The sequence below is a fragment of the Strigops habroptila genome, chromosome Z (genome assembly GCF_004027225.2).
Source record: "Strigops habroptila isolate Jane chromosome Z, bStrHab1.2.pri, whole genome shotgun sequence".
Lineage (NCBI taxonomy): Eukaryota > Metazoa > Chordata > Aves > Psittaciformes > Psittacidae > Strigops > Strigops habroptila.
In genome coordinates, this window is record NC_044302.2 from 77,665,807 (window position 1) to 77,687,560 (window position 21,754).

The following is a 21,754-nucleotide window of genomic DNA, read 5'->3' on the forward strand; positions in this document are numbered from 1 at the left end:
GACTAAACTGGTATCAGTCAATCAGATGCATTAAAAGGATTCACCTTCATTAAAATGTACTCAGTTACAGTCTTCTCCCCCCTCCTTTTCTTTAAAAAAATACTTCCTTCAAGTATTCCACTGGGTTTGGACCTGCTACCTAAAAACTTCACATATATCCTTTCTCTTAGAATAAAGCAGATAGATGAGATACAGCAACACAGAGATCTTTCTGAAGAGCAGAAGAGCAGGCCCAACAGACACTTATACCTGGAGCAGGGTAGAGAAGCCAAGTGACTTGAAAACACAAAGAGCCTCTGTTTGAAAGCCACTAACTGAAAGGTTTGGGTTGGGATTTTTTTGTTTGTTTGTTTGTTTTGCTGGAGGTTTTGTGGTTTGGTTATTTTTTTGTTCCAAGTGGCTTAATTTTAGCTCCTGTCCTCTCGGTAAAGCAGGAAAACAGTTCCTGGTATAGAATCATACAATGGTTTGGGTTGGAAGGAACTTTTAAAGACTGTCTAGTCCAACCTCCCTACCACAGATGTCCACTAGAAGAGGCTGCACAAAGCCCATCCAACCTGGCCTTAAACTCTTCCAGAGAGGGAGCATCCACAACTCCTATGGGCAACACGTTCTAGTGTCTCATCACCCTCACTGTAAAAACTCTGGGTGAAGATATGCAAGTGCTTGAACAGTTTAACAACTGGAGGCATTTCTTCATTAAAAACATAGACTTTACAAATATTCTAAAAGTGAAAGGGGCAGGTTTATGTGGACTTTAAAAGAGTAAGGCTGTATTTTGAATATATTGTTGCTATGAGTTAAAACATTCTGGTACATTAAAACACATTTTAATGTACCAAAACTGACAAAACTCCATAAGTTTTCTCTTGCTGAGTTTTTTTTAAGCCATTTTTTAGCTTGTGGACTTTGAACTCAGAACTCTGCAGCAACACTTCGATTTCGTTTCTTTCTAACAAATATAACAGAGGCTTTCTTCCATTATTGGAATGTCTGGAAGTTACACAAGTTCATCCCTGTTCTGTATATTGATTTTAGAAACTAATCTGAAGTTGACAATACGGGAATCTTGAGATGAGTAAAATATACAAGAATCAAAGTAAAGCTAGTGATGCAGATTCTTCTGCAGCACGCTTAGAAGTGACCTGAAGGCCACAAATCTTCAGTTCTCTTTAATTTCCTTTCTCTAAAACTGTGTAACCTTTTCAATAATTTCTATGTGGATGGGAATATGTACCCTGAAACCCAAGAGTGGCCTATTCTCCATTTTCATAGAACCAGATTATAACTACAAAGTCCATTTAGAGACAGAAAGAAGTAAAGTAACAAATCTGGAAAAGTTTTTTAGCATTTATCTACCCGGATAGATGGTTGCCTAAGCATTGTACTATGCATTGGTAAAGATAAGTGGACTAAGTTTTGCACCTGAAATGAAGCAGCTATACACCAGCTACTGTATGATACTCTTACCTGCAGAACAGACTGCCATGGCAAAGTCTTGATACAAATAGTCAAAATTCCAGGCTCTGAAAAAAGCCCACACATCCTCATCAAGAATTAATCCCAGGCTGAATCATAGAATCAGCTAGGTTGGAAAAGACCTTTAACATCATCAAATCCAACTATTACCCCAGGACTGCCAAGACCACCACTAAACCATGTCACTAAGGGCCTTATTTACATGTTTTTGGAACACTTCTGGGGATGGTGATTCAACCACTTCCCTGGGAAGCCTGTTCCAATGCCTGACTACCCTTTTGGTGAAGTAAATTTTTCTAATATCCAGTCTAAACCTCCCTTGGCACAGCTTGAGGCCATTTCCTCTTGTCCTAACACTTGTTACTTGGGAAAAAAGACCGACCCCAACCTCACTCCATCCTCCTTTCAGGTAGTTGTAGGGAGCAATAAGGTCCCCCCTGAGACTTCTCTTCTCCAGACTAAACCCCCCAGGTCCCTCTGCTGCTCCTCATCAGACTTGTGCTCCAGACCCTTCTCCAGCTCCGTCGCCCTTCTCTGGACCCGCTCCAGCACCTCAATGTCTCTCTTGCAGTGAGGGGCCCAGAACTGAACACAGGATTTGAGGGGCAGCCTCACCAGTGCCCAGTACAGGGGGATGATCACCGCTCTGGCCCTGCTGGCCACACTATTTCTGATACAGGTCAGGATGCCGTTGGCCTTCTTGGCTGCCTGGGCACAAGCTGGCTCATGTTCAGCTCTGTCAATCAGCACCCCCAGGTCCTTTTCCATGAGCAGCTTTCCAGCCACTCTTCCCCAAGCGTGAGCTTGTTGTGGCCCAAGTGCAGGACCTGGCACTTTGTCTTGTTGAACCTCATACCACTGGCCACATCGATGCAGCCTGCCCAGATCCCTCTGCAGAGCTTCCTACTCTCCAGCAGATCAACACTCCCACCCAACTTGGTGGTGCCTGGAGGTTTACTGAGCGTGCACTCAATCCCCTCATCCACATCATCAATGAAGATATTAAACAACACTGGCCTTAACACCGAGCCCTGAAGGACACCACTAGGGACCAGTCACCAACTAGATGTGACATCATTTACCACCACGCTTTGGGCTCTGCCATCCAGCCAGTTTTTTACTCAGCAAAGAATACACCTATCCAGGCCATAAGCAGCCAGTTTCTCCAGGAGACTGTTATAGGAAATGGTGTCAAAAGCTTTTACTAAAGTCCAAATAGTCAATGTCCACAGCCTTTCCCTCATCAACCAGGTGAGTCGCTTTGTTATAGGAGGAGACCAGTTGATCAAGCAGGACCTGAAGGTATGGACATGAATGGTTCACACTACCTTGGTTGTGAAATACTTCCATATGTCAACTTTCCTAACCAATGGGAAGGAGACAGTGAAGTCTGAGTGATCAGAGTTCGTGAAAAATATGTTTGTCCTACAAAACATCCCCTCTGCCTTTCCCTCCACCCCCCCGCAAGGCTTTGATTTTCAAGGGTCATGACCATTAGAAAATTCATTCGAGTCTCAGGGGATCAACAGCCACATGGGTTTATTTTTTCCCTGGAAACTTCAGGTGTTACTGGCTTTCTGTTTCTTGTTTCTTTAGTAGGTGGCTGAAAAATGCTAAGTATGCGCTGAGACTTCCAATCCAAACAAGGCATGACATTTCCAGTTTCATCTAGCCACAGATGGTTTTAAAATAAAGAGCAGTGCTACAAAGTGGCTATTTCCTCTCAAAATTTTTCATTTTTTTTTCTGAAGAACAGTGCATTGTGACCTGCACCATTTCTTTTGTGTTTGTTCTCTTTGATACTAATGACACCTCTCAGTTTCGGAGGCAAAAAAAAAAAATTTTTTTGAAAAGATGGAAAGGCACTGTAGTTGGAAATGCTGACCTAACTTCAGCAAAATTTACCCAGAGAGATCTCTGGTGCATTAAAGGCAACACCATGGACTCCTTGGTGTCCAGTGTTCAGTTTGCAGCTTATCCCTACTTACTGTTTGAAAGGTTTCCTATGATGACACTCACTGATGAAGCAGGAGTAAAGAAAACATGAGGTATCAACTGCCTACATAAGATAGTCTATAAGTATCATTTTAATTCGTCTTCTTGAAAGAATGATTGCATGTTTGAGCTTACAACTCACAAAACAGTAGATTCTCAATCATACATGTACCAATCATACCATAAAACAGACCTCACAGACACTGCCCACTATTTTAAACAAGCATACACACTGGTATCAAAATGCACAATAGAATAAAGAGAATAGCTCCTCCACCAATGCCTAAGCATGACCAAAGTCACTGCGTGCTAACAGTAGACTCCTAAAATGAATAACATGTTTCAGAGAGCTGTATTCTTGAAAATGCCTAACAAAATTAATGATTGTGAATTAATGGATGCAACCAAAAAAACTCAAAAAACACTGATCCTGTTGAATCTGATTTACTGTTAAGTATCTTATATCCCAATTCACAGACCCAATGCTTACAGCTGCTGAAGTACTAACAAGCTTTAAATTTCATCCATACTTTGGATAGCTTGAACACTACAAACGTATTTTTTCAAAAATAAAAGTTCCTTTCTAAAGCAAGATAGTTCCTTCCCCCCCCCCCCCCCCACTGGACTTTTTTTTAATTATGTATGTGATTAAAGGGGGAAAAATTACATAGGACAAATAATATGGTTTTTGTTTGCTTTTATTTTGGGGTTTTTTGTTTGTTTTTAATAAAGTTGCATAATGATCGCATTCCTTTTCTAAGAAGGTACTTAAGAGTTATGTCTCAAGAGTGCTCACTTGTTTCTGAGGACAGTATTTATATAATCTAATTTGAAACACGCAGGTCACATTGCCTGAATTGCCCCTTGGAGCTCTCACTAAATAAATGGCAGGAAGAAGGTAATTGACATGCTCCAAACTAGAATGTGCTTAGATGCACAAGGGAGATGATGAAATTATGCTCTTAAGTGTTTTGGCTCTCATCCATTCCCCCAGCCATTATCTCTATTAGTTTGAGAGTTTCTTCATTTCGAAGAGCTAAGCAACACAAACACCAAGACCATTCTTTCCATAGCAGATACAATTCATCTCCACCTCTCCTTCCATTACTAGAGATATCTTATGAAAATGTTACAGGGTGAGCTGTACTGTGTTGTGTTTGACATGCTACTGGTTTAAAACCATGTAATGGTTTACCATGTATTCCAAAGATACTTTAAAGACTTTTCAGAAATTGTCACAGTCCAGAAAGTCATAGACGTGAAAAAAATTACATGAACACAAAGTAAGATTTTCCTTTCAGATTAATAATTTCCTAGCAAGAACTTTTATTTTGAAGGACAGCCTACTTGAGCTAGATCCTGGCAGCTTACACAGAAGTGCGGGAGTGTGTGGAAGCAGCAGGAATTGGGTGAGGGAGCGGTGAGCAATTGCTGCCTGTGTGCTAGTTCCAGAGATCACCAGACTCTTGCTGGTGGAGCACAAGAGGCTGAGGAACAGCATAGCTACACCCTTCACAACATTAAACAGATGTTCGCTGGGGTGAAGTCAAGACCTACATCTAAGTTGCTGTACCAACCAGTCCTTTGCTTACACTGACAGCAGGAACATATTACCTTTGATTTTCTTCTCTGAGTGTTCCTCAAGAAATAATAATCTTTTCTCAACAGAGTAATTGAATTTATCAGAGGTCCTCCAGTGTGCCTTAAATTGTTCACAGGTCATTACAGAACTGTGCAATGTGAGGACAGTTACTGCCTTTTATGTTATAGAGAAACCTTTTTAAAAGCCTGGCTTTATCAGTGTCCATTCAAGGTTTTCAAAACCCAACTGGATAAAGCTTAGTGCAGCCTGGTCTGATCTCATAGCTGATCTTTGAGCAAGAACTTGGATTGAAGAGTTCCTGAGCTTCCTCAGAACAAGAAATTCTCCTGTGATCAGGTTAGATAACATTCCAAAACAAGAAAAAAAAGTAACACACACCCCTAGGAGTACTTAGTAAGGAAGCTATGGGTAACCCTACCAAAAAACCCCATCCAAATACTAGGATTTGAGTATAAATTCAAATTACAAAACAACACAAAACCAACTCAAAACTTTTCCTTAAAGCCAACTTAACAGTTCAGCATGATCCCCACAGTACCTTTACTGTAACACAACTAAAATATTTAAGGTTGTAGAACTAAGTAGTTATAATACACAAAGTGAAAAATCTACTAAACAGATTTCTGCATACAACTTTTAATAAAAACTCAGTGAAGGAACATGAGCTAGCAGCAAGATTTTTGATTTTTCTTTGTTGTACAGCATTGGATTTACATGCAGCATCATTAAATGGTAAGATATTTAGACAATAACATATCTAAGATATTAACATCATTTGAAGTAAATCCATTTTCACTAAGGCAATGAGTCAAAATTCCCTATGAAAAATTTGTTTGAATACAAAAATAGGAATTTTAACGAACAAGCAACAAACACACATATATATAGTCTGATCAAAACGTTATGTAATTGAAATTCCAAGTTTATCTATTACAAGGAAAAAATGAGGTAACAGGGTCAAGTCATGGTTGACAGAAAATTGAAGACTTCCAAGATTTGTCCCAGAAGAATCCTCTTACATTTTGTTTCTGAAAGTGTATTTTATCAGCTTCATTAAGGTGCCAAATACGGAATAAAGCTTGTTACAGACAAATGTATTCTCTCTTCAATGGTGAAAGAACAGGTTCACCAAACAGTTACCAAAAGCCCCAAGCAGCAGCTGCAGAGTTCGCTGGATTCATTATTCAGTTTTAACATTGGAATTATATTCTAAGGCTGAATAAGTTTAGTATACTGTTTCTCTGGGCTCGTTGCGATGACCAGAAATTGTATACTATGCACCATCAGGATTAAAATTTTTATTTAAAAAACAGTCACATCAGCAGTAGTAAAAAAATTTTTAACAACTTCTCTCCAAACCCCATTTTATGAACAACAGTTTTCAATTTGGAAAAAGAAATAATAATCACAACTCGAAGAATGTGGAAAATATTTCTGTAAGAAAGGAAGATGTCTTAAGAATGAAAAGACATACTTCCTTTAGTCTTAGTTATTTTAAATATTAGATTTGATTAACTAGCTTCTGTCAGAAAAACAAGCCTTCCTGGACTAGCTATCATTAGAAAAGGATTGATCAGTGTGTCAGCCAAGATTTTTAAAAATTCTAATGTCAGGCTTAGGCTACATTTTACTCCCATTTGTTCTGGCAACACTTACTCATAAGGGCAGTGCTCAGGCTAGAGTTTATTATAGGATGTGGGAGTTCCCAAGTAATGTTACTTCGTAATTCAACATTAACCATCACAGATAGTTAAAAAAAAAAAAAAAAAAAAAAAAAAAAAAAAAAAAAAAAAAAGGCAAGATGTTTCATTACAAGAGTTTATCTTCTATGCAAGGTTTGTAACTGTGAAATAGCCTTATCTCTCAAGCAGTTGACCGGAGTAACGCTGCTTGTAAGCAGACTTCTGCTCCATTATGCTCATGGGATATGAATAGTATTTTAGACATATACTGGAGAATTTGCATTTCAATACTTACAATTATTTCCTGAAATAATGAGAAATTTGTGTTCTAATAACAAAACTCTGGTGACTTAAGTAATATTGGCTTTCAGCTTCTAGGTGTTAAGTGGTCAGAAAATAACTATAAATACCAATGTAGTCTACACTTAATTCTGCGGAAGTAACAGGCCACATCAACTTACACTGAGACATAAACAACACAGAGAATGCTTGCAGAAGAGGACATATCTGGCCAGTGAGGATGTGTTAGAACAGCATCAAACTGAACATTTTTCAGGCGTGCAGATTAAAAATGATAACTAGTAAGACGCAGACTAAAGTATGACCTCCACATCAGTGATGTCTGACCTTGTGAACTCCTGTCTGACCCTTCCAGTTCATACAAAGACATGAAAACCCCTTACCTATATCACTGTTCTGATAGATGCCCCTTCAAACCTTTACCTCTGTCCTCTACCACAGACACCTGCACTCGGTTGAGCCTGCCAACCCCCCTGGCAGCAACTTAGTTCCAACCTCACCAGCCACCCTCACCATGTAGTGCCACAGCACCTCGTCCTGCCCATGGAGCTCCAACACTTGCCCCATAGTTGCCTGGGCTCCTGCCATGCAATCCCTCACATGCCTTCGCTGAGGACCACTTCTTTGATTTTTTACAAGGTAAGTATGTACTGTCAGTGCCCGAGCACAATATAACTCTCCTATTCATGGAAGAAGTTAGCTTCCTATGGTAGGGTTACTTCAGTGAAGCACAGGCAGCCTCAGTGACTCTCACTGAGAGGCAGTCCACTACCACTGAACTCACTGGAGGGAAGACCACAGTGCCTTTTCTTTTGTAAACCACCTAGAGATTGATCAACAGCTCCCAGAGTAAAGGCAGGTATGTATAAAGCATTGCCACAAATAAGACGACAACCAAATGCCCTTCCAGTGTTACCCTCCTCACCCAGAAGCACTGGCTAAAGTTTACTAAAAAGCAGGGTGCAGGAGGAAGAGGCTCAGTGATGGGCAGGAGTTATCAGGGTACACAAGGAAAAGACTCAGTTCAGCAACTCCTCTCCATCATACATGGAGTGCCACCAACACGCAGCGTCATCAGAAGGGCAGGGAATGAGGAGCACAGTCCCTTTCTGTTCTCAACACATGAAAAGCCCAGGGAGTCTCCAATAATCAGGTATAAGGTTTTAAATTTAACTCTTTTTTTTCCTTTAAATTAAGGCAAGCAGATTGCCTGCAAAGAGCACGCTTTCAGCCAGCACAAGCAGCTACATGTCTACCAAGTTGCCAATTCGGTATTATGAAGTCCCTCTACAAAACATGCCCATTTAACCAGGACTTACACAATCTTGAAGACTTCACTTTCCATCTCTTTCATGCATGTGTTTCATGCATCTGTATTTCTTTATAATAAATAAATAATCTTTATTTATAATAAAAAACGTATCTAGTCAAAAATTCCATTTATTTCAAAGGGGTTTAAAAATTTGCATTTTCCTAAGCAATAGCTCACTAACAAACTTGAAGCTACCATTAGCAACACAAATCTCTGGTCTTTTGAGAATCATCATGAGAAGTGACCTCAAAATCCAGAGTTATTGTAGGAAAACCAATTCTAGCTAGTGATATTCAACAGGACAAGAAACTAAAACCAAACTTCACACTGCATACAAGAAGTAGACAGAAAAATGCAAAGCACATGAAAGTTTCATAAACTCTATTCTACCCCATCAAAAATTACAACTGGGTTGTTTCAAAACAAATCTTCAGTCATGCTCAATGCAGAGCAAAGCTTAGTTATACTACACTGACATACCAGAAAACATTTACAGATGCAGAATGACAGGAAAGATCTTGCAGCTCTCATTTAAAAAAACCAAACCAAACCAAAACAAACAACACTACTCTTGTGGACTTTATCACAACTCCTTTCCACAAAAATATTGATAGAGAATTTCAACACACAAATAGTTCAAACGAAGTCACTATAGAACACTGATAAATGTGCAACACTTGCAATACTCCTTCAACATGCACACGACACTCTTACAAAGGACCATTTCTTCTAAAACATATAATAGATGCACTAGTGACAGCTGAAGTATAAAAATAAACACAATCACTCTGTTAAAAAATTAGTGCAAAATTGTAACTTTCTCTCATTTGGAAATGTATATTATTTCCCGATAAGTTTAGTATTATTCTCTTACAAAACCCAAGAAATCCTGCAAAATTGCATCTCTGCTCATTCTGAATTGCATGACATACCTGAAGTCCTCGTAATCCCCAATCTTTGATCAAGAGCTCTTAAAACTCTATTTAAACTGAATTAGACAATGTTTAAAAAAATATATCTAGTATTTCTAGCTCTTTTCTAAGTTTATCAAACATTTCAGTTACTTTCCACAGTCTCAACACATTGTGTTTTATTGAGAGTGACCCATTTACAACAATTTCTGATAGGTGAGATCCATCTTAACTCATTATTTGTATAGTTAAAGTCCTATACAGCTAAACAGAAAGTCTTAGCTTTCTTAAAGAACAGAGCACAGCACTCCTAGTGCAACAAAATGTAATTCAGTCTGAAGCAAAACTACACTTCTCTTGTATTTCAAAAGAAGTTGAAAAATGTTTTCAATTGTCAAGAGAACTGTTCAGTTAAAGGATGCTTTAAACTTCCTAATCCAAAAGTGTTATGAGTCCCTCTTCTTCCAACAGCTCATCAATGAAAGGTTAACATCCAGTCCTATCAGTCATTTAAAGAATGTGTGTAAAAATAATTTAATTGGAATATTCTATGAAGCAGTTCATTTTACTAAGATCTCAGACATAGAAATAATGCTTCCTGTTAAAGGGACACCTACACTAACCAGTGTTCAAGGGCTCACGTTAAACTGATTACACTCTGAAGTAATATTTCCCCAAATCTTATTCCAAGATATTTTCTCATACATGCTTCTTTCTTAAAACAAGAAGAATATAGTGCAAATGTAAAAGCCAGTCCATTTTTTGGGGGGAGGTTGGGTTTGGCGGTTTGGGGTTTTTTTCACACAAAATGAGAGAAGGTCCCTTTAACAAGGAAGGAAACAGGTATCACTTAATCAGGATGTGGGAATGGAATCTGTACCTATGGGTAAATGGCAATGCGTTCTGGGTTGGTTCAGCCCTTGGTTCTGAGTTCTGCGTCACTTCTGGCATCACTCGCTCATCATCTGTCCCGTTAATACTTTCCGGTGTTAAAGGAGACTGAATATCCCCTCCAGCTGATTCCTTAAGTAAAACAAAAAACACATTAGAATTACAAACAGCCTTGCTCAGGAAAGCTATGTGCATATAAGTGCTAACATTAATTCTCAAATGATACACAAATCTAGGTAGTATTAATGTAAGGCTCAGCCTTCCAGCATCTCCCATGGCAGTATTTAATCACATGAATTTAATTTAGAAGTAGTATATTACCATAACATTCACATTATCTTGTACAAAACACAACTCACCTATGAATTATCTGCAAGTATTCTTGTTTTGCTTATTACAGGTCTCTCTCTCTTACCTGGTATTACATTCTGCCTTCATCCTGCTACACAATGGATGACTACTGACACCCAGGATTCTTGTGTCTTATTTTATATTCTAACACGGTAAAACAAACAATTCTGATATTTGTTTCAAAATTTTTCATATTGTTTATTAACCAAAGCGAACATTAGAAGGTCCATTGGTGGTAGTGCATCCACTGTTTCACCAACGAGCCATCTGTGAAGAATCCTTGTTCAGCAGAGCCCTTGAAAAAGTTTCATAGGCACATTAGCCTGGCTTAGCTCTTGCTGGTCGTGGTATTATCTGTGAAGGAGAACACCCCAGCTACACCCAGACAGCTTCCACTACTCCTATGTAACTGGACATCTGAAAAAATTAATGGCTGCCTCCCAGCAGAAGGCACTACTGCAGATTTAATCACCCCTCATCACGCTGACATGTACATTTGTGTTTTGGCCAATGAACACCATTTGCTAATTTCTAGTCACTGAAAAGTATTTCTTTTTTATTCAAAAAGTACAGCCTTGTAGCCCACATCCTAGGTTAGAACATTATAGGCTTTTCAGTCCCTGCATGTGGTTTAATTTTAGTGTTTTCTTTCCTATTCTATTCTTTTTCAAGTAATGAGTTTTGCAGGAGATAAGAGAGTCATATAAGCTAAGCAGCTCATCTCAATTTTCAAATGTCTTAGCAGGCTTTTAGTAATCAAATGGCAACATTTAACTCTAAAATAGAAGAGCTTCATGAATAGAGTTCAATGAATGTCACAGAGGGGCGTCTATACAGCAGAGGACTGGCTGAATTACAGAATTTCCATAAGTTAAACATCTTCACACAGCCGTCTACCACCTGCATGGGGACTAGATAAACTGCTATTTAATGTTATTAAAGTTCCAGCAGTCTCTGGAAGTCCAGAGCTCCTCTCCTCAGCTCTTTGACAGCCTGCATAGGAAACTGAAGAACAGCAATCTCAGATGGAATTGCAAATTATCTGAAGGTAGTCATGATCATACAAGATGAGGGTTTAATTTTGAACCTCCACTTGTAGCCTTTAGCTAGTTTAAAAGGATAAGGCTTTCTAAAAGCCAATACTGAAGCTAATCCTCCATCTATAGGAAATGTTGTCCTTGACTTTGAGACTTCATTACGTGGGAAAACTCAGTTCTTTTAAAGAAAATAAGATTATCACTTTCCACACCTTTCTTGACTCCCTTAACCAAAAAATGTTATTGTTCAATGTTTTCATTGCACTTTAAATTACATTAAGCCTTTACAGCACAACAATTGCCAAAATTTTGCTTTTATTCTGCCATATTTTTCACACAGTGAGAGATATGTATCTGATATGTATCTGACTCTACAATTTGAATTACTGGGTGATACATTTTAATACTGACTTCAAGTTATATTTAGCATTCATGCACATGCACCACTGTCTCCATTCTACACCTTATTAAATTCTTACTGATTAAAAAGCAGAAATAATTAGCTTACACTGATTTAATTCCACAGATAAAACCCGTTATTTATAATATAAATGTAGGAGTTTTATTATATGAATGAAAATTGTTACCTACTTTCAGAAAACTTGTTATTTTACACTCAAAACTATTATCTTAAGTGTTAATACTTTAAAAGTCACAGAAAAATTTTACTGAACTGAAACTGAATTGAAATTAAGTGTGAAAAGAGAGCAGTTAGTTAGCAAGATAACCCAGCAAATAAATTATTTTACACAAATTATATGGTTTTGCCTATTATTATCCTTCATAGGATAGACATTTGATAAACAATTTCCACTGACATTAAATGAAAGGCATTATGGACCCAGGAGTTTCTCTTATTTTCTCCTCCCAAACTACACTTCAGTATTCTAAAAAATACCTACCACACTCTACAAAACCTGCACGGCTTGTATCTTTAAGTTAAAATTACTGCAACACCATTATTAGATACATAAAGCCAAAGCCTACTTATTAAAATGTTTTGAGTGTGAATGGATAAAAATTATTTCAGTAGGAGAAAAACAAATGTGCAAGTTCCAACTAGGCTTATTTTTCAGTAATGCACTTTCATAGACTTCTAACGTGAATGCAATTCAAGTGACAAACGTCAATGCACACAATCATAGTCTATGTAATACCTAAAGGTTCACTGCCTGCAAATTCATAAGGGGCTGATTTTGTATGTACAAGACAAGCATCAGATTCTAGGATGTGCTTCTTCCACCAGTAATACAGGTTAATTAGTGCTCTCACATACTCACAACTATCCCTGCCTGATAAATAATTTATGTGCAGTGAAATATAATGAAGCTGGCTACAAATAAAGCACCAAAGACAACAGGAAGCCACTCACACTCAACAAATGTTTAAAAATAATGTGTTCCCATTTTATATTAGAGAATTTTAGAAACATTTTTGTGAGACATTCATATGTAATGAAGTTTTTATTCCATACCATTGTAGTTTCACACATCTACTCCAGACTTCACAGAGCTGGGGAAGAAATTGCGGTCAGCTTAAAGAGAGATTTTCATCATTCCCTTCTAGCTGGGAGAGCAGGTTAATTTAGTTCTAACATTCAACTGTATAGACACGATATTGAAAAACATAGTGTTTAAATTAAAAATGACAAGTCTTCCTGTAAATCAGTGATGTATTTTAAGGCCTGATAATTCCCACTCATGACAGTTACAAATAGATATTTCATACATTTGAGAAGAAAGGATTAACAGCTTTCCTGTGCTACCACTATTGTATCATATATAAGTTTTCTGGAGGATATTGAACTTTAAGTAACTCACCAGTCCTGGACTTACACATGCTCTGGGGATTAGCATTTTCCCTCATGATGAGTAGGAAAGACGGGAGAGTTTGGCTCAGGTATATTTTGCTATTTAAGAATGTCAGAGATCTGCACTGTCTAATGGAGCTCTGGCCCTACTAATGGGTATGCAGGACTCCAGTGATGGCAAGCAGTATAAAAATGACAGTGCACACAGTATATAAACTAAACGTAACGGAAGGAAATTCACCAAAAGATGCCTCAATTTCAAAATCTTACAAACAAAATGCATACACTCACATAAGAGTCTTTAAAGTAAAACAAGGGGACTTCACAGCACAGACCAAGCCACCCTTTAACGGTGATTAAATACAGAACAGAATAAAAGGGGTAGATGGTTTTAAAATCATGAACACACCAATTCTAGCTTGCTTTCCCACTAAGTATTTTACTATTTTCTCATTAAGTACTCCATACACTTCCCTAGCACTACTGTTCTTCATGGTGCTTCTCTGTTCAGTACTGACTGGCAATGGTGTAAGTCTGCCAGCTACTGATTCAGATACAATAACGGCACGAGAAAAGTTTGTTCCAGCATAGAAATTCACATAACATCCCAGAAAGTTACTTTTTTGACAAGCTTTCTAAGTAAATTTTGTACTTCTACGAAGAAAAAACCAACAGGTTTTTTCTGCCACGACCATTTTGCCAAAATCAATCCAATTCTTGCACTAAAAAATTATGTGATTCTAAAACTTTTCAGGCAATACCTATTCCTTATAGTCTGCATAGAAAGGGATCAGAATGACAGACAAGACTATTTTGAGTAAATTAGGCATCACACAATTTCAAATATTAACAGAAGTCTTCATCTGAAATGACCAGGGTCAAAAGCAGTATCTGAGGACAGATTCTTGCTTAGAGAAAAAGAACTGAGGTTCAAACTCCATTTGGTTGTAAGACTGATGGGGTGAGACTACAAACCACACAAACTGCTCTATGTGGTTCTACGCTTTAACCAAGTTAAAGTTAGTTTAAAAAAGAAAAAAAAAAAAAAACAACCAAGGTGGGGGAACACACACCCAGTTTTCAGGCTATTGCTTCATGCAGCTCAGTGAACTCCACAGAAAGTGTTGTTTTCAGTGCATAGGCAAGTTTGTAACTAAAAATAGACCCATGGCTGGCTTGTCACTGTAACATCCATGAGTTTCTGACCTGAGCAAATTAATTTCTTATATTAAAATATGGGTCTGGGAAACAGGAGGTGGCACAGCAAAGGAACCAGTATTTTAGTTTTATATAAACAAGATAAGAGCATTGCAAAGCTTTATTATGTAACGCTTAGTTAAAGGGACACCAGATCCGGTACCTATGTGCATAGGTGGTCTCAGAAGTACCAAAATAAACAGCCTCCAGACATACCAGATAAAGTGTGTACTATTATATGAATCCATCTTAATACAGACAGATTCAAAGCACAAGTTCTGACACAGAAACAATGCTTTCCTCATTTCAAGAAAGCACCGTGCACTCGGTGGGACTTTACACAGCAGTATCTCTCTTTTAATTTGTTAGTCCAGGTCACCGTCTTTCTCTGGACAAGTTAAGTTCTTTTTACATTCAAGGTAAATGGTGATTTCATATATTATCTGATATTCTGGGAAATAAAAGCAAAGCCTGTTGGTAATTAGGAGGAGAACAGGCAGTATTAAAGAAACAGTAAGAATGCAGAGTTTAGAATTAGCAGCATCACAGCTTAGGCGAAAAGGAACTCCTATTAAGTAATTGCAAATTGGGCTATGTATTGTTTTCTTTCTACTAGGTGTTACATACACACAAAAGCCAAAGAATACATGCCATCAGATGGAACAGAATATCCAAAAAGTACTCAACACAGGATTACTAGTTCCTGGCCACTGAGGCACTTTTCTGCTGGAAATATCTAGACAAACAGTACCAGCATTTTGCTAAAGCTCATAACACCTTAGAGAAGCAGCCTAACTTCAGTGGACTTCAGATAAGATTGTCCTTAAATTTTAGGACGGCTAACTCTGGCAAGTACTTGAACTACAAATACATATTCTATTTCTGAGATATTTCTATTTTTACCTCTAGTTTTCTATTTTTTCTCAATTTCACAACAACTTTTTGCAGGACATTCAAGATTGAAACTCACATATACCAGTAGTATTTACAATGAACAGCAAAAGCCCTGTGCAGGGTTTTGTTACACTATTATTAGTTGTAGATATATTTTAATAAAGATTCAATCTGTAGGGACATACTGAATGCAGAAAAAAGCACATGTACTTTTTCTCTTTTAAAATTGTGTAGCAGAGAAGGTGGGCAATGTACCATATCTGGTACTTCAATTAAATGATAAATAAGGGCATTTATTTTAAAGCAGTACCAAGAGAAATAAAACATTTTGTTTGTTTGACATGTATATTCTGCCAATCTCCAGACAGGAGAGGGATTGACACTTGTAGCTAACTGGGTTACCATTATATAGCTCACTACTCACACGCTACCTCCCAATGCCTTTCCTGTCAAAGCTTCCTAAAAAAGACAGGTTCCTGTGAAGTCTTGACTAGCCCCTGAAAATGTCTCCTTCCTCTTTTACTCTCCCCCTCTGCAAAGGGTCACTAGGCAAAAGGAAAAGAAGAGCTGTAAATGATTGAGAAAGGCAACACCTGAATTATTTGCCTTGCAGCCACTCTTTGGCAGCTGGTCAAAATGACAGCCAGTGGTCCTCTGAATGGCTCTAGGGTCCTGCCTTCCCTTCCCGCTACCAAGCACCATCTTCCCCCAGTCATAAATCTCTCTGAATGAGCCCCAATGCCATGGAAGTGCTATGGTTTGCCATGAAGCCATCACCTCTCATCTGCTCCAAAGTTCCTGATTCAAGTCCCTTCTCTCTGGGGAAGTAAAGAGAAGCTTTAAGCATGTCAAGAATACTATGATAATGTGCCACCACTTGCACTAACCGTATCTTTCCGAATAATATGCTAACTTCTCAACACAGTGAAAAGTCCACAGAAGTAAGGCCTGAATGCAAAATTATTGCTAAGTGTGCAGTAATTAAATTGCAGCTCTCAATATGCATCACAGAATCACTCAAGGTAACATTTCTGTAACTGTCTACAGTATAAAATGTTAGGTTCCATGTATAAAAGGAAATCTGTACAGAATACTAATAATATTAATAGCTCATATAGTTTAAGAGACAGCTTTAATCATGGGCAGCTGCCAGTTGAAAGCATCCTGTCTCTGAGTGAGTAGTTCAAGTTTATGTCCAAACCAAACACTAAGTCACTCCATTCTACAACGTCAGATTTACCGTCTGAGTCTAGAATATTAATAAACATGCCAAAAGAGAAGCAGAGTAATTGTTTTCCCTATAATGTTGAGTAACTAGAGGCCTGGCTGAAGCACTTCACTATTTCTAAAGTCAAGCATATATTAGGTTGTAACACTGAATTATCTGCTTCCATTATCTCTGTGTTTATTTATGGAATTTATCAGAAAGTTATATACAGTCAAGGAAACTAATAAAAAAGGCCTTACTTTTCTCCTGTTACAGTAGAGCAAGCAGTTTGCCATTAATAGCAAAGCCAACCTAGTACCTGGGCAAAATGCCTACCGGAAAACAACAGGAGGTTGGTTCATTGTGTATATTCTTGTGGTTTCCACTGACTTCTCTTGGAAGGACACCAAATGTAGCTTTCTGGTGGCAATAAAACTATTTGTACAGTATGTTACAAATTGCCTGCCATCTTTGTTCCATCAAAGATCAGGAGCATATTACTGTGTAAAGCACCCAAGTGATGCACTGATTCAGTGAATGAAGACTCCCCAGAAAAAAGACTCAGCTGCATTAATCCTACTCAACTCAGGAACCCCTGCTGTAGTTTTAATGCTGCTTCATCCTCCAAGAGAAGGAATTACCTTTGTCTTCACTATTGCTTAAAACAAAGCAAACAGCTACACGCATAGCCAGAAACACTGAGGAGGAGGGGAGAGCGGGAGTGGAGGGGCATAAAAGCCTCATGCAATTGCTTTTTTCAAAGCAAATTCAACACACTGCACAATACTACACAGTAGGAAATAAAAATAGTTTGTTGTTTTAACTTTGATTTTTGTTGTGATAATTTTTCTGTAAAAGTGCACCACCTGAAGTTTCATAGATACAGTACGGAACAAACACAAAAGGTGTTTACTATACATTTACTTACGTAACTGCTCGCCATGTTTACTCACTTTCTGGGTGAAGCTCAAAGAAAGGAATGGGAATAAACAAACAGCAAATTTTATTTTAAAACAAGTCCCCCTGACACTTCTGTAGAGTGTGTTAGATGTATTCTTAGACTTCTTGACACTTCCAGCTGACTGTTCAGAGTATTCATGGTAACCGAGAAGTATCCCATCCAATTTTAATACAACATCTGTGTGTAAGATACAATACAGTAAGTAGCACAGATATGAAGTATGAAGCTTCAATCAGGCAATAAGACTCACTTGAGAGGGTGTACTTGTTAGCTCCATCTTTTCTTGGGATTTTTCCTTTGCTAGTCGTGCAGCTTCTTTGAATTCCTGAAATTTTTCAGCAAACTGAAGGTACATATGTTTTAAAAAAAAAAAAAAAGGAAAAAGAGGAAGAGTAGGCGTAAAGTAGCACTTTACATGCAGAACAGAATGCTGTACTTAACATTTTACAAAGTCAAATTCTGCCAGTAGAATTTTTTAGTTTTCTCCTTATTAGATACACATTTTAGTGAACTGCACAGCGCTATAACTTTCAGACATAATGCACACTGTTTATATGTCAGGAAAATGATGATGATCTGTTGCTCATAGCGTTAAAAAACCTCACCTCAGACACGGCTAATATGTGACAAGCTGCCTTACACACATGCTTTCAGATTCGGGTTTTACTGCCCTCCTGACAATAAAAGATCTTGTTTGAAGCCTACTGTGGTCATTATTAGCCTAGAGTTTTCAAAGGCTTCATTCTTTCATGTCTGAAACAATACTGATTTTTTCCCAGATTTTAACAGCATTTATAATTTCAATAGCTGTTTAGGAAAGCAGCAGCAAGAATATTAAGTCAAGTTCATTTTGTCGATTGCTTATTGATATCAATCAAGTTAAAGAACAGATTAATTGAACTAAACATTCGTATACACTGAACACTAAGTTCAAGAATGGCACATTGAACTGTGATATGAAGCTTGATTTCTATGGTGCTGGCACCTCTTCCAGAAAACAGCTAAATCAGTAATTTGGAAAAACATTCACCCTTAAACTTGATAGATCAAATCACTTTATTAAGAATGGGAGGTGGTTTCTCCAGCTAGTGGAAAGTTTTGCTTCATAGATCTCAGCTTGATACTACACTAATCACTACAATAGCCAAGCATTAGTTTTTGTTTCTTACTGCTTTTATACAGAATATTATCTTATTATGATCAGCTTAAGACTGAAATGATTCTGAAAAAAACCTGGAAGCTTCACCAACAGCTTCTAAAACTCCCTGCCAGAAGTATACAAAGAAATTCATTTGCACTCAATGTATTTAGAAGGCACAAAGGCTACCCTTTGTGTGACACAATCTCCCCAACTTTCTTCAATCACAACTTCACTTGCCATGCAAGTGCTATGCTATGCAAGACCTTATTGTCTTTAAACTTCTACTTCTGGTAGGCTATTAGTATTTGAGGAAATACAATTTCTCTCCACTTGTACCCTGTATTTCATCTGTCAGGTTATTTAAAAGCATACATTTCCTCAAAGTCTAATCCAGCACCAAAAAATGTCTCAGAACAGATGATAAAATTGGCAACAGATCACCAGAACTAGAGGACACTTATTTAAGACTTGTACATAGACCTCAAAGTCTGATGGGTAATCTATTTGTTAAACAGGTTTGAGGATTGATAAATAGAAAACATGATGTTGAGGCTTAGAATAAATGGCTGAAGACAAACAAGGCAGTAAATACGATCTTCTGTATCACAGTGGTAGAAACTGTAAAAAATATGTAAGACAGATAAATGGATAATGTTCTAAGAAGAGCCCACAAGACTAATATAGTGGAAATTTTCACAAATTTACTAGAACTCCTGGAGACAGTCAGGTAATGGATAACAGCAATCTCTTGATAAAATTCCTGAATAATGAAGATGAGATCTCGCAACATGGAAGGAAAAGTTTTCTGGAGGATCAGTATTTTAAGGAAAAGATAACAAGTTGTACAGAGAGACTACATGAGGCCCTTACAACTACCTATGATGGCATTTTTGCCATTTAGCATATTCTTAAATTATAAAGAATAAATCAGGTCAACTAATTCAAAGGGGAAAGACAGAAAACCTGGAAAGAGTATTTCTTATCATACATCAGTATACTATCAAAAGCAAAGACTTATATTCTCAATGATAAACTCATCTCATTTTTTTCTGAAAATCATGGGATATTCTGTTCCTCCTATTGCACAGAGGGAGTCTGCTACAAATCCTGTGAAAGGAATATTCTACAACATAGGAAACATTTCATCACAGACTGCTGATGGAACAATTTGTAGGTGAATTTGTGGTCTAACATATTGAGAAAAGGTCTAACGAAGATAAATATTTAATGCTCTTCTATATTGTTTTTATGTGAAGTTGATTAGAGTGCCATTGTTTTTCTATCAGATAATCTCACTCCACCAATTATCAATCACAATAATTGTACAAAAAGAGATTACCACTGTTGCACCCTACTCTAGTAATTAGTGTAGGAGGACAAAAGAACATGAACCAAAAGTGAATAATCCAGTTTATTCTATCTGCTCTGGTTATTTTCTTCATTAAACTGTTGAAATCAGTCACAGAGTAGACTAAATTTTTTTTTTTATTGCAGGCTGTCTTTTGCTCCCTGAAACTTGAAATATTGTATTGGGGCCCAGAGACACTACTGCAAAACAAATTGCATGCAACAGGGTTGTTCACTTAAGGGCTTTGATAAATCAAACACAGAAAAGAAGTTAAGGCAACTTCCAGAAGCAAGTTGTTTCTGAACAAATCCATTAATACAGTTTATTTGTTAACCCTCTTATTAATATCCAGTAGTGCCTTCAGCCCTAAATTAGGTTTCATGTTTCACAGTGCTAGGTGTACCAAAGAGCACTCTGGTAAACCTGACAGATGCCAGTGCACAGAAATGAGTTAGTAATCTGAGCAGAGAGACAAGACAAGAAAAAGAATACAGATAAGATTTCTCTAAAGCTACACAGCAGATCCAGGGTTTCTAATTCAGATTTTCTGATTCCAAGACCAACATATCTATCAACTCCTGTGACTGAACAGATTGTAATCCAAAGAAAAGTTTCCTTTCTCCATCAAATATGGGTTTTAATTTTAAAATAACATAAAAAGTTTTACCTTTATGAATTTTAGTAGTAATAATCAGCAATTTCAATTCACATGAGTACTAAGATATCATATTGAGATATCATAATATATTAAGGCATCATATTAACATATAATAGAAAAGAAACAGTGTGTTGAAAAGGTCTTGGGGATTCATCACCATAAACTCAGAAAAGGTCTGTGACTTGGCATTTTTCTCAAGAGATTTGCGTATTCTTTGCAAAACACAGCATCTGAGTAACTGCTAATCAAAAACGTATTTCGGATAAAATATTTACTGTAGGTTTTCAGGTATTTTTTTCAACAGCAATATAAAGTTTTAAGCCGAAGCCATACTTAAAAATCTTAGACATCCATTTGAAGGCATTAAAGAATGGGATTGAAACAACTGTAATTAAGAAGGCAGTCAGAACCACACAGGGAGACAAGAAAAGAGTCAAGAATAGGACAGATAAAAACCCCAAAATGTTTTCACTGGCAAGGATAACCTAGTGTTTAAAGTCAGTCAAACACAGTGTGCATGACTACGTTATGACACTTTGCCTCCAAAGAAGTATTCTGTGATAAAGGAAAACAAGCTAGTCAATAGAATACAGAAAACTAAATTAGGATTTATGATAAATCCATTGAAATATTCTGAAATGTTATTATTACACTGGTAAGCAAGCGCCTCTAGGACATACACATCAATTTATGTGACAAAGTTTCCAAGTTCACCGATGCAATGACAGGCACACAAAAGCACATGTGGTATTAGTATCACCCAAAATTTCCTGTATTTGTGTTACTTTGTGGAAATGAAAGCTATCTGATTACGAAAGGAAAAAATCTTACAAGTGTAATACTTGTCCAAATAAAGCAGATGTACCAGTTCTTATTTTGATGTTTTTCTAATAGGCTTATGCTTATCCTTGCATAGCGGCAATTTCTCAGAAGGGCTGGTATGATTTTTTCATTTGGATGGGGTTTGGTTTGGGTTT

At 37.4% G+C, this 21,754-nt stretch overlaps 1 protein-coding gene across 2 annotated transcripts in view; it reads right to left on the minus strand.

Annotated features, from left to right (window-relative positions):
* HOMER1 (homer scaffold protein 1) overlaps positions 1-21,754 on the minus strand; it is a 94,035-nt gene that overhangs the window by 38,540 nt on the left and 33,741 nt on the right. For both annotated transcript variants that reach the window (XM_030470903.1, XM_030470902.1), the window contains exons 4-5: positions 17,881-17,973; positions 10,163-10,305 (exon numbers count right to left, since the gene is read on the minus strand). In XM_030470903.1, coding sequence (XP_030326763.1) covers positions 10,163-10,305; positions 17,881-17,973 — 236 coding nt within the window. The remainder of the gene's footprint in view (positions 1-10,162; positions 10,306-17,880; positions 17,974-21,754) is intronic.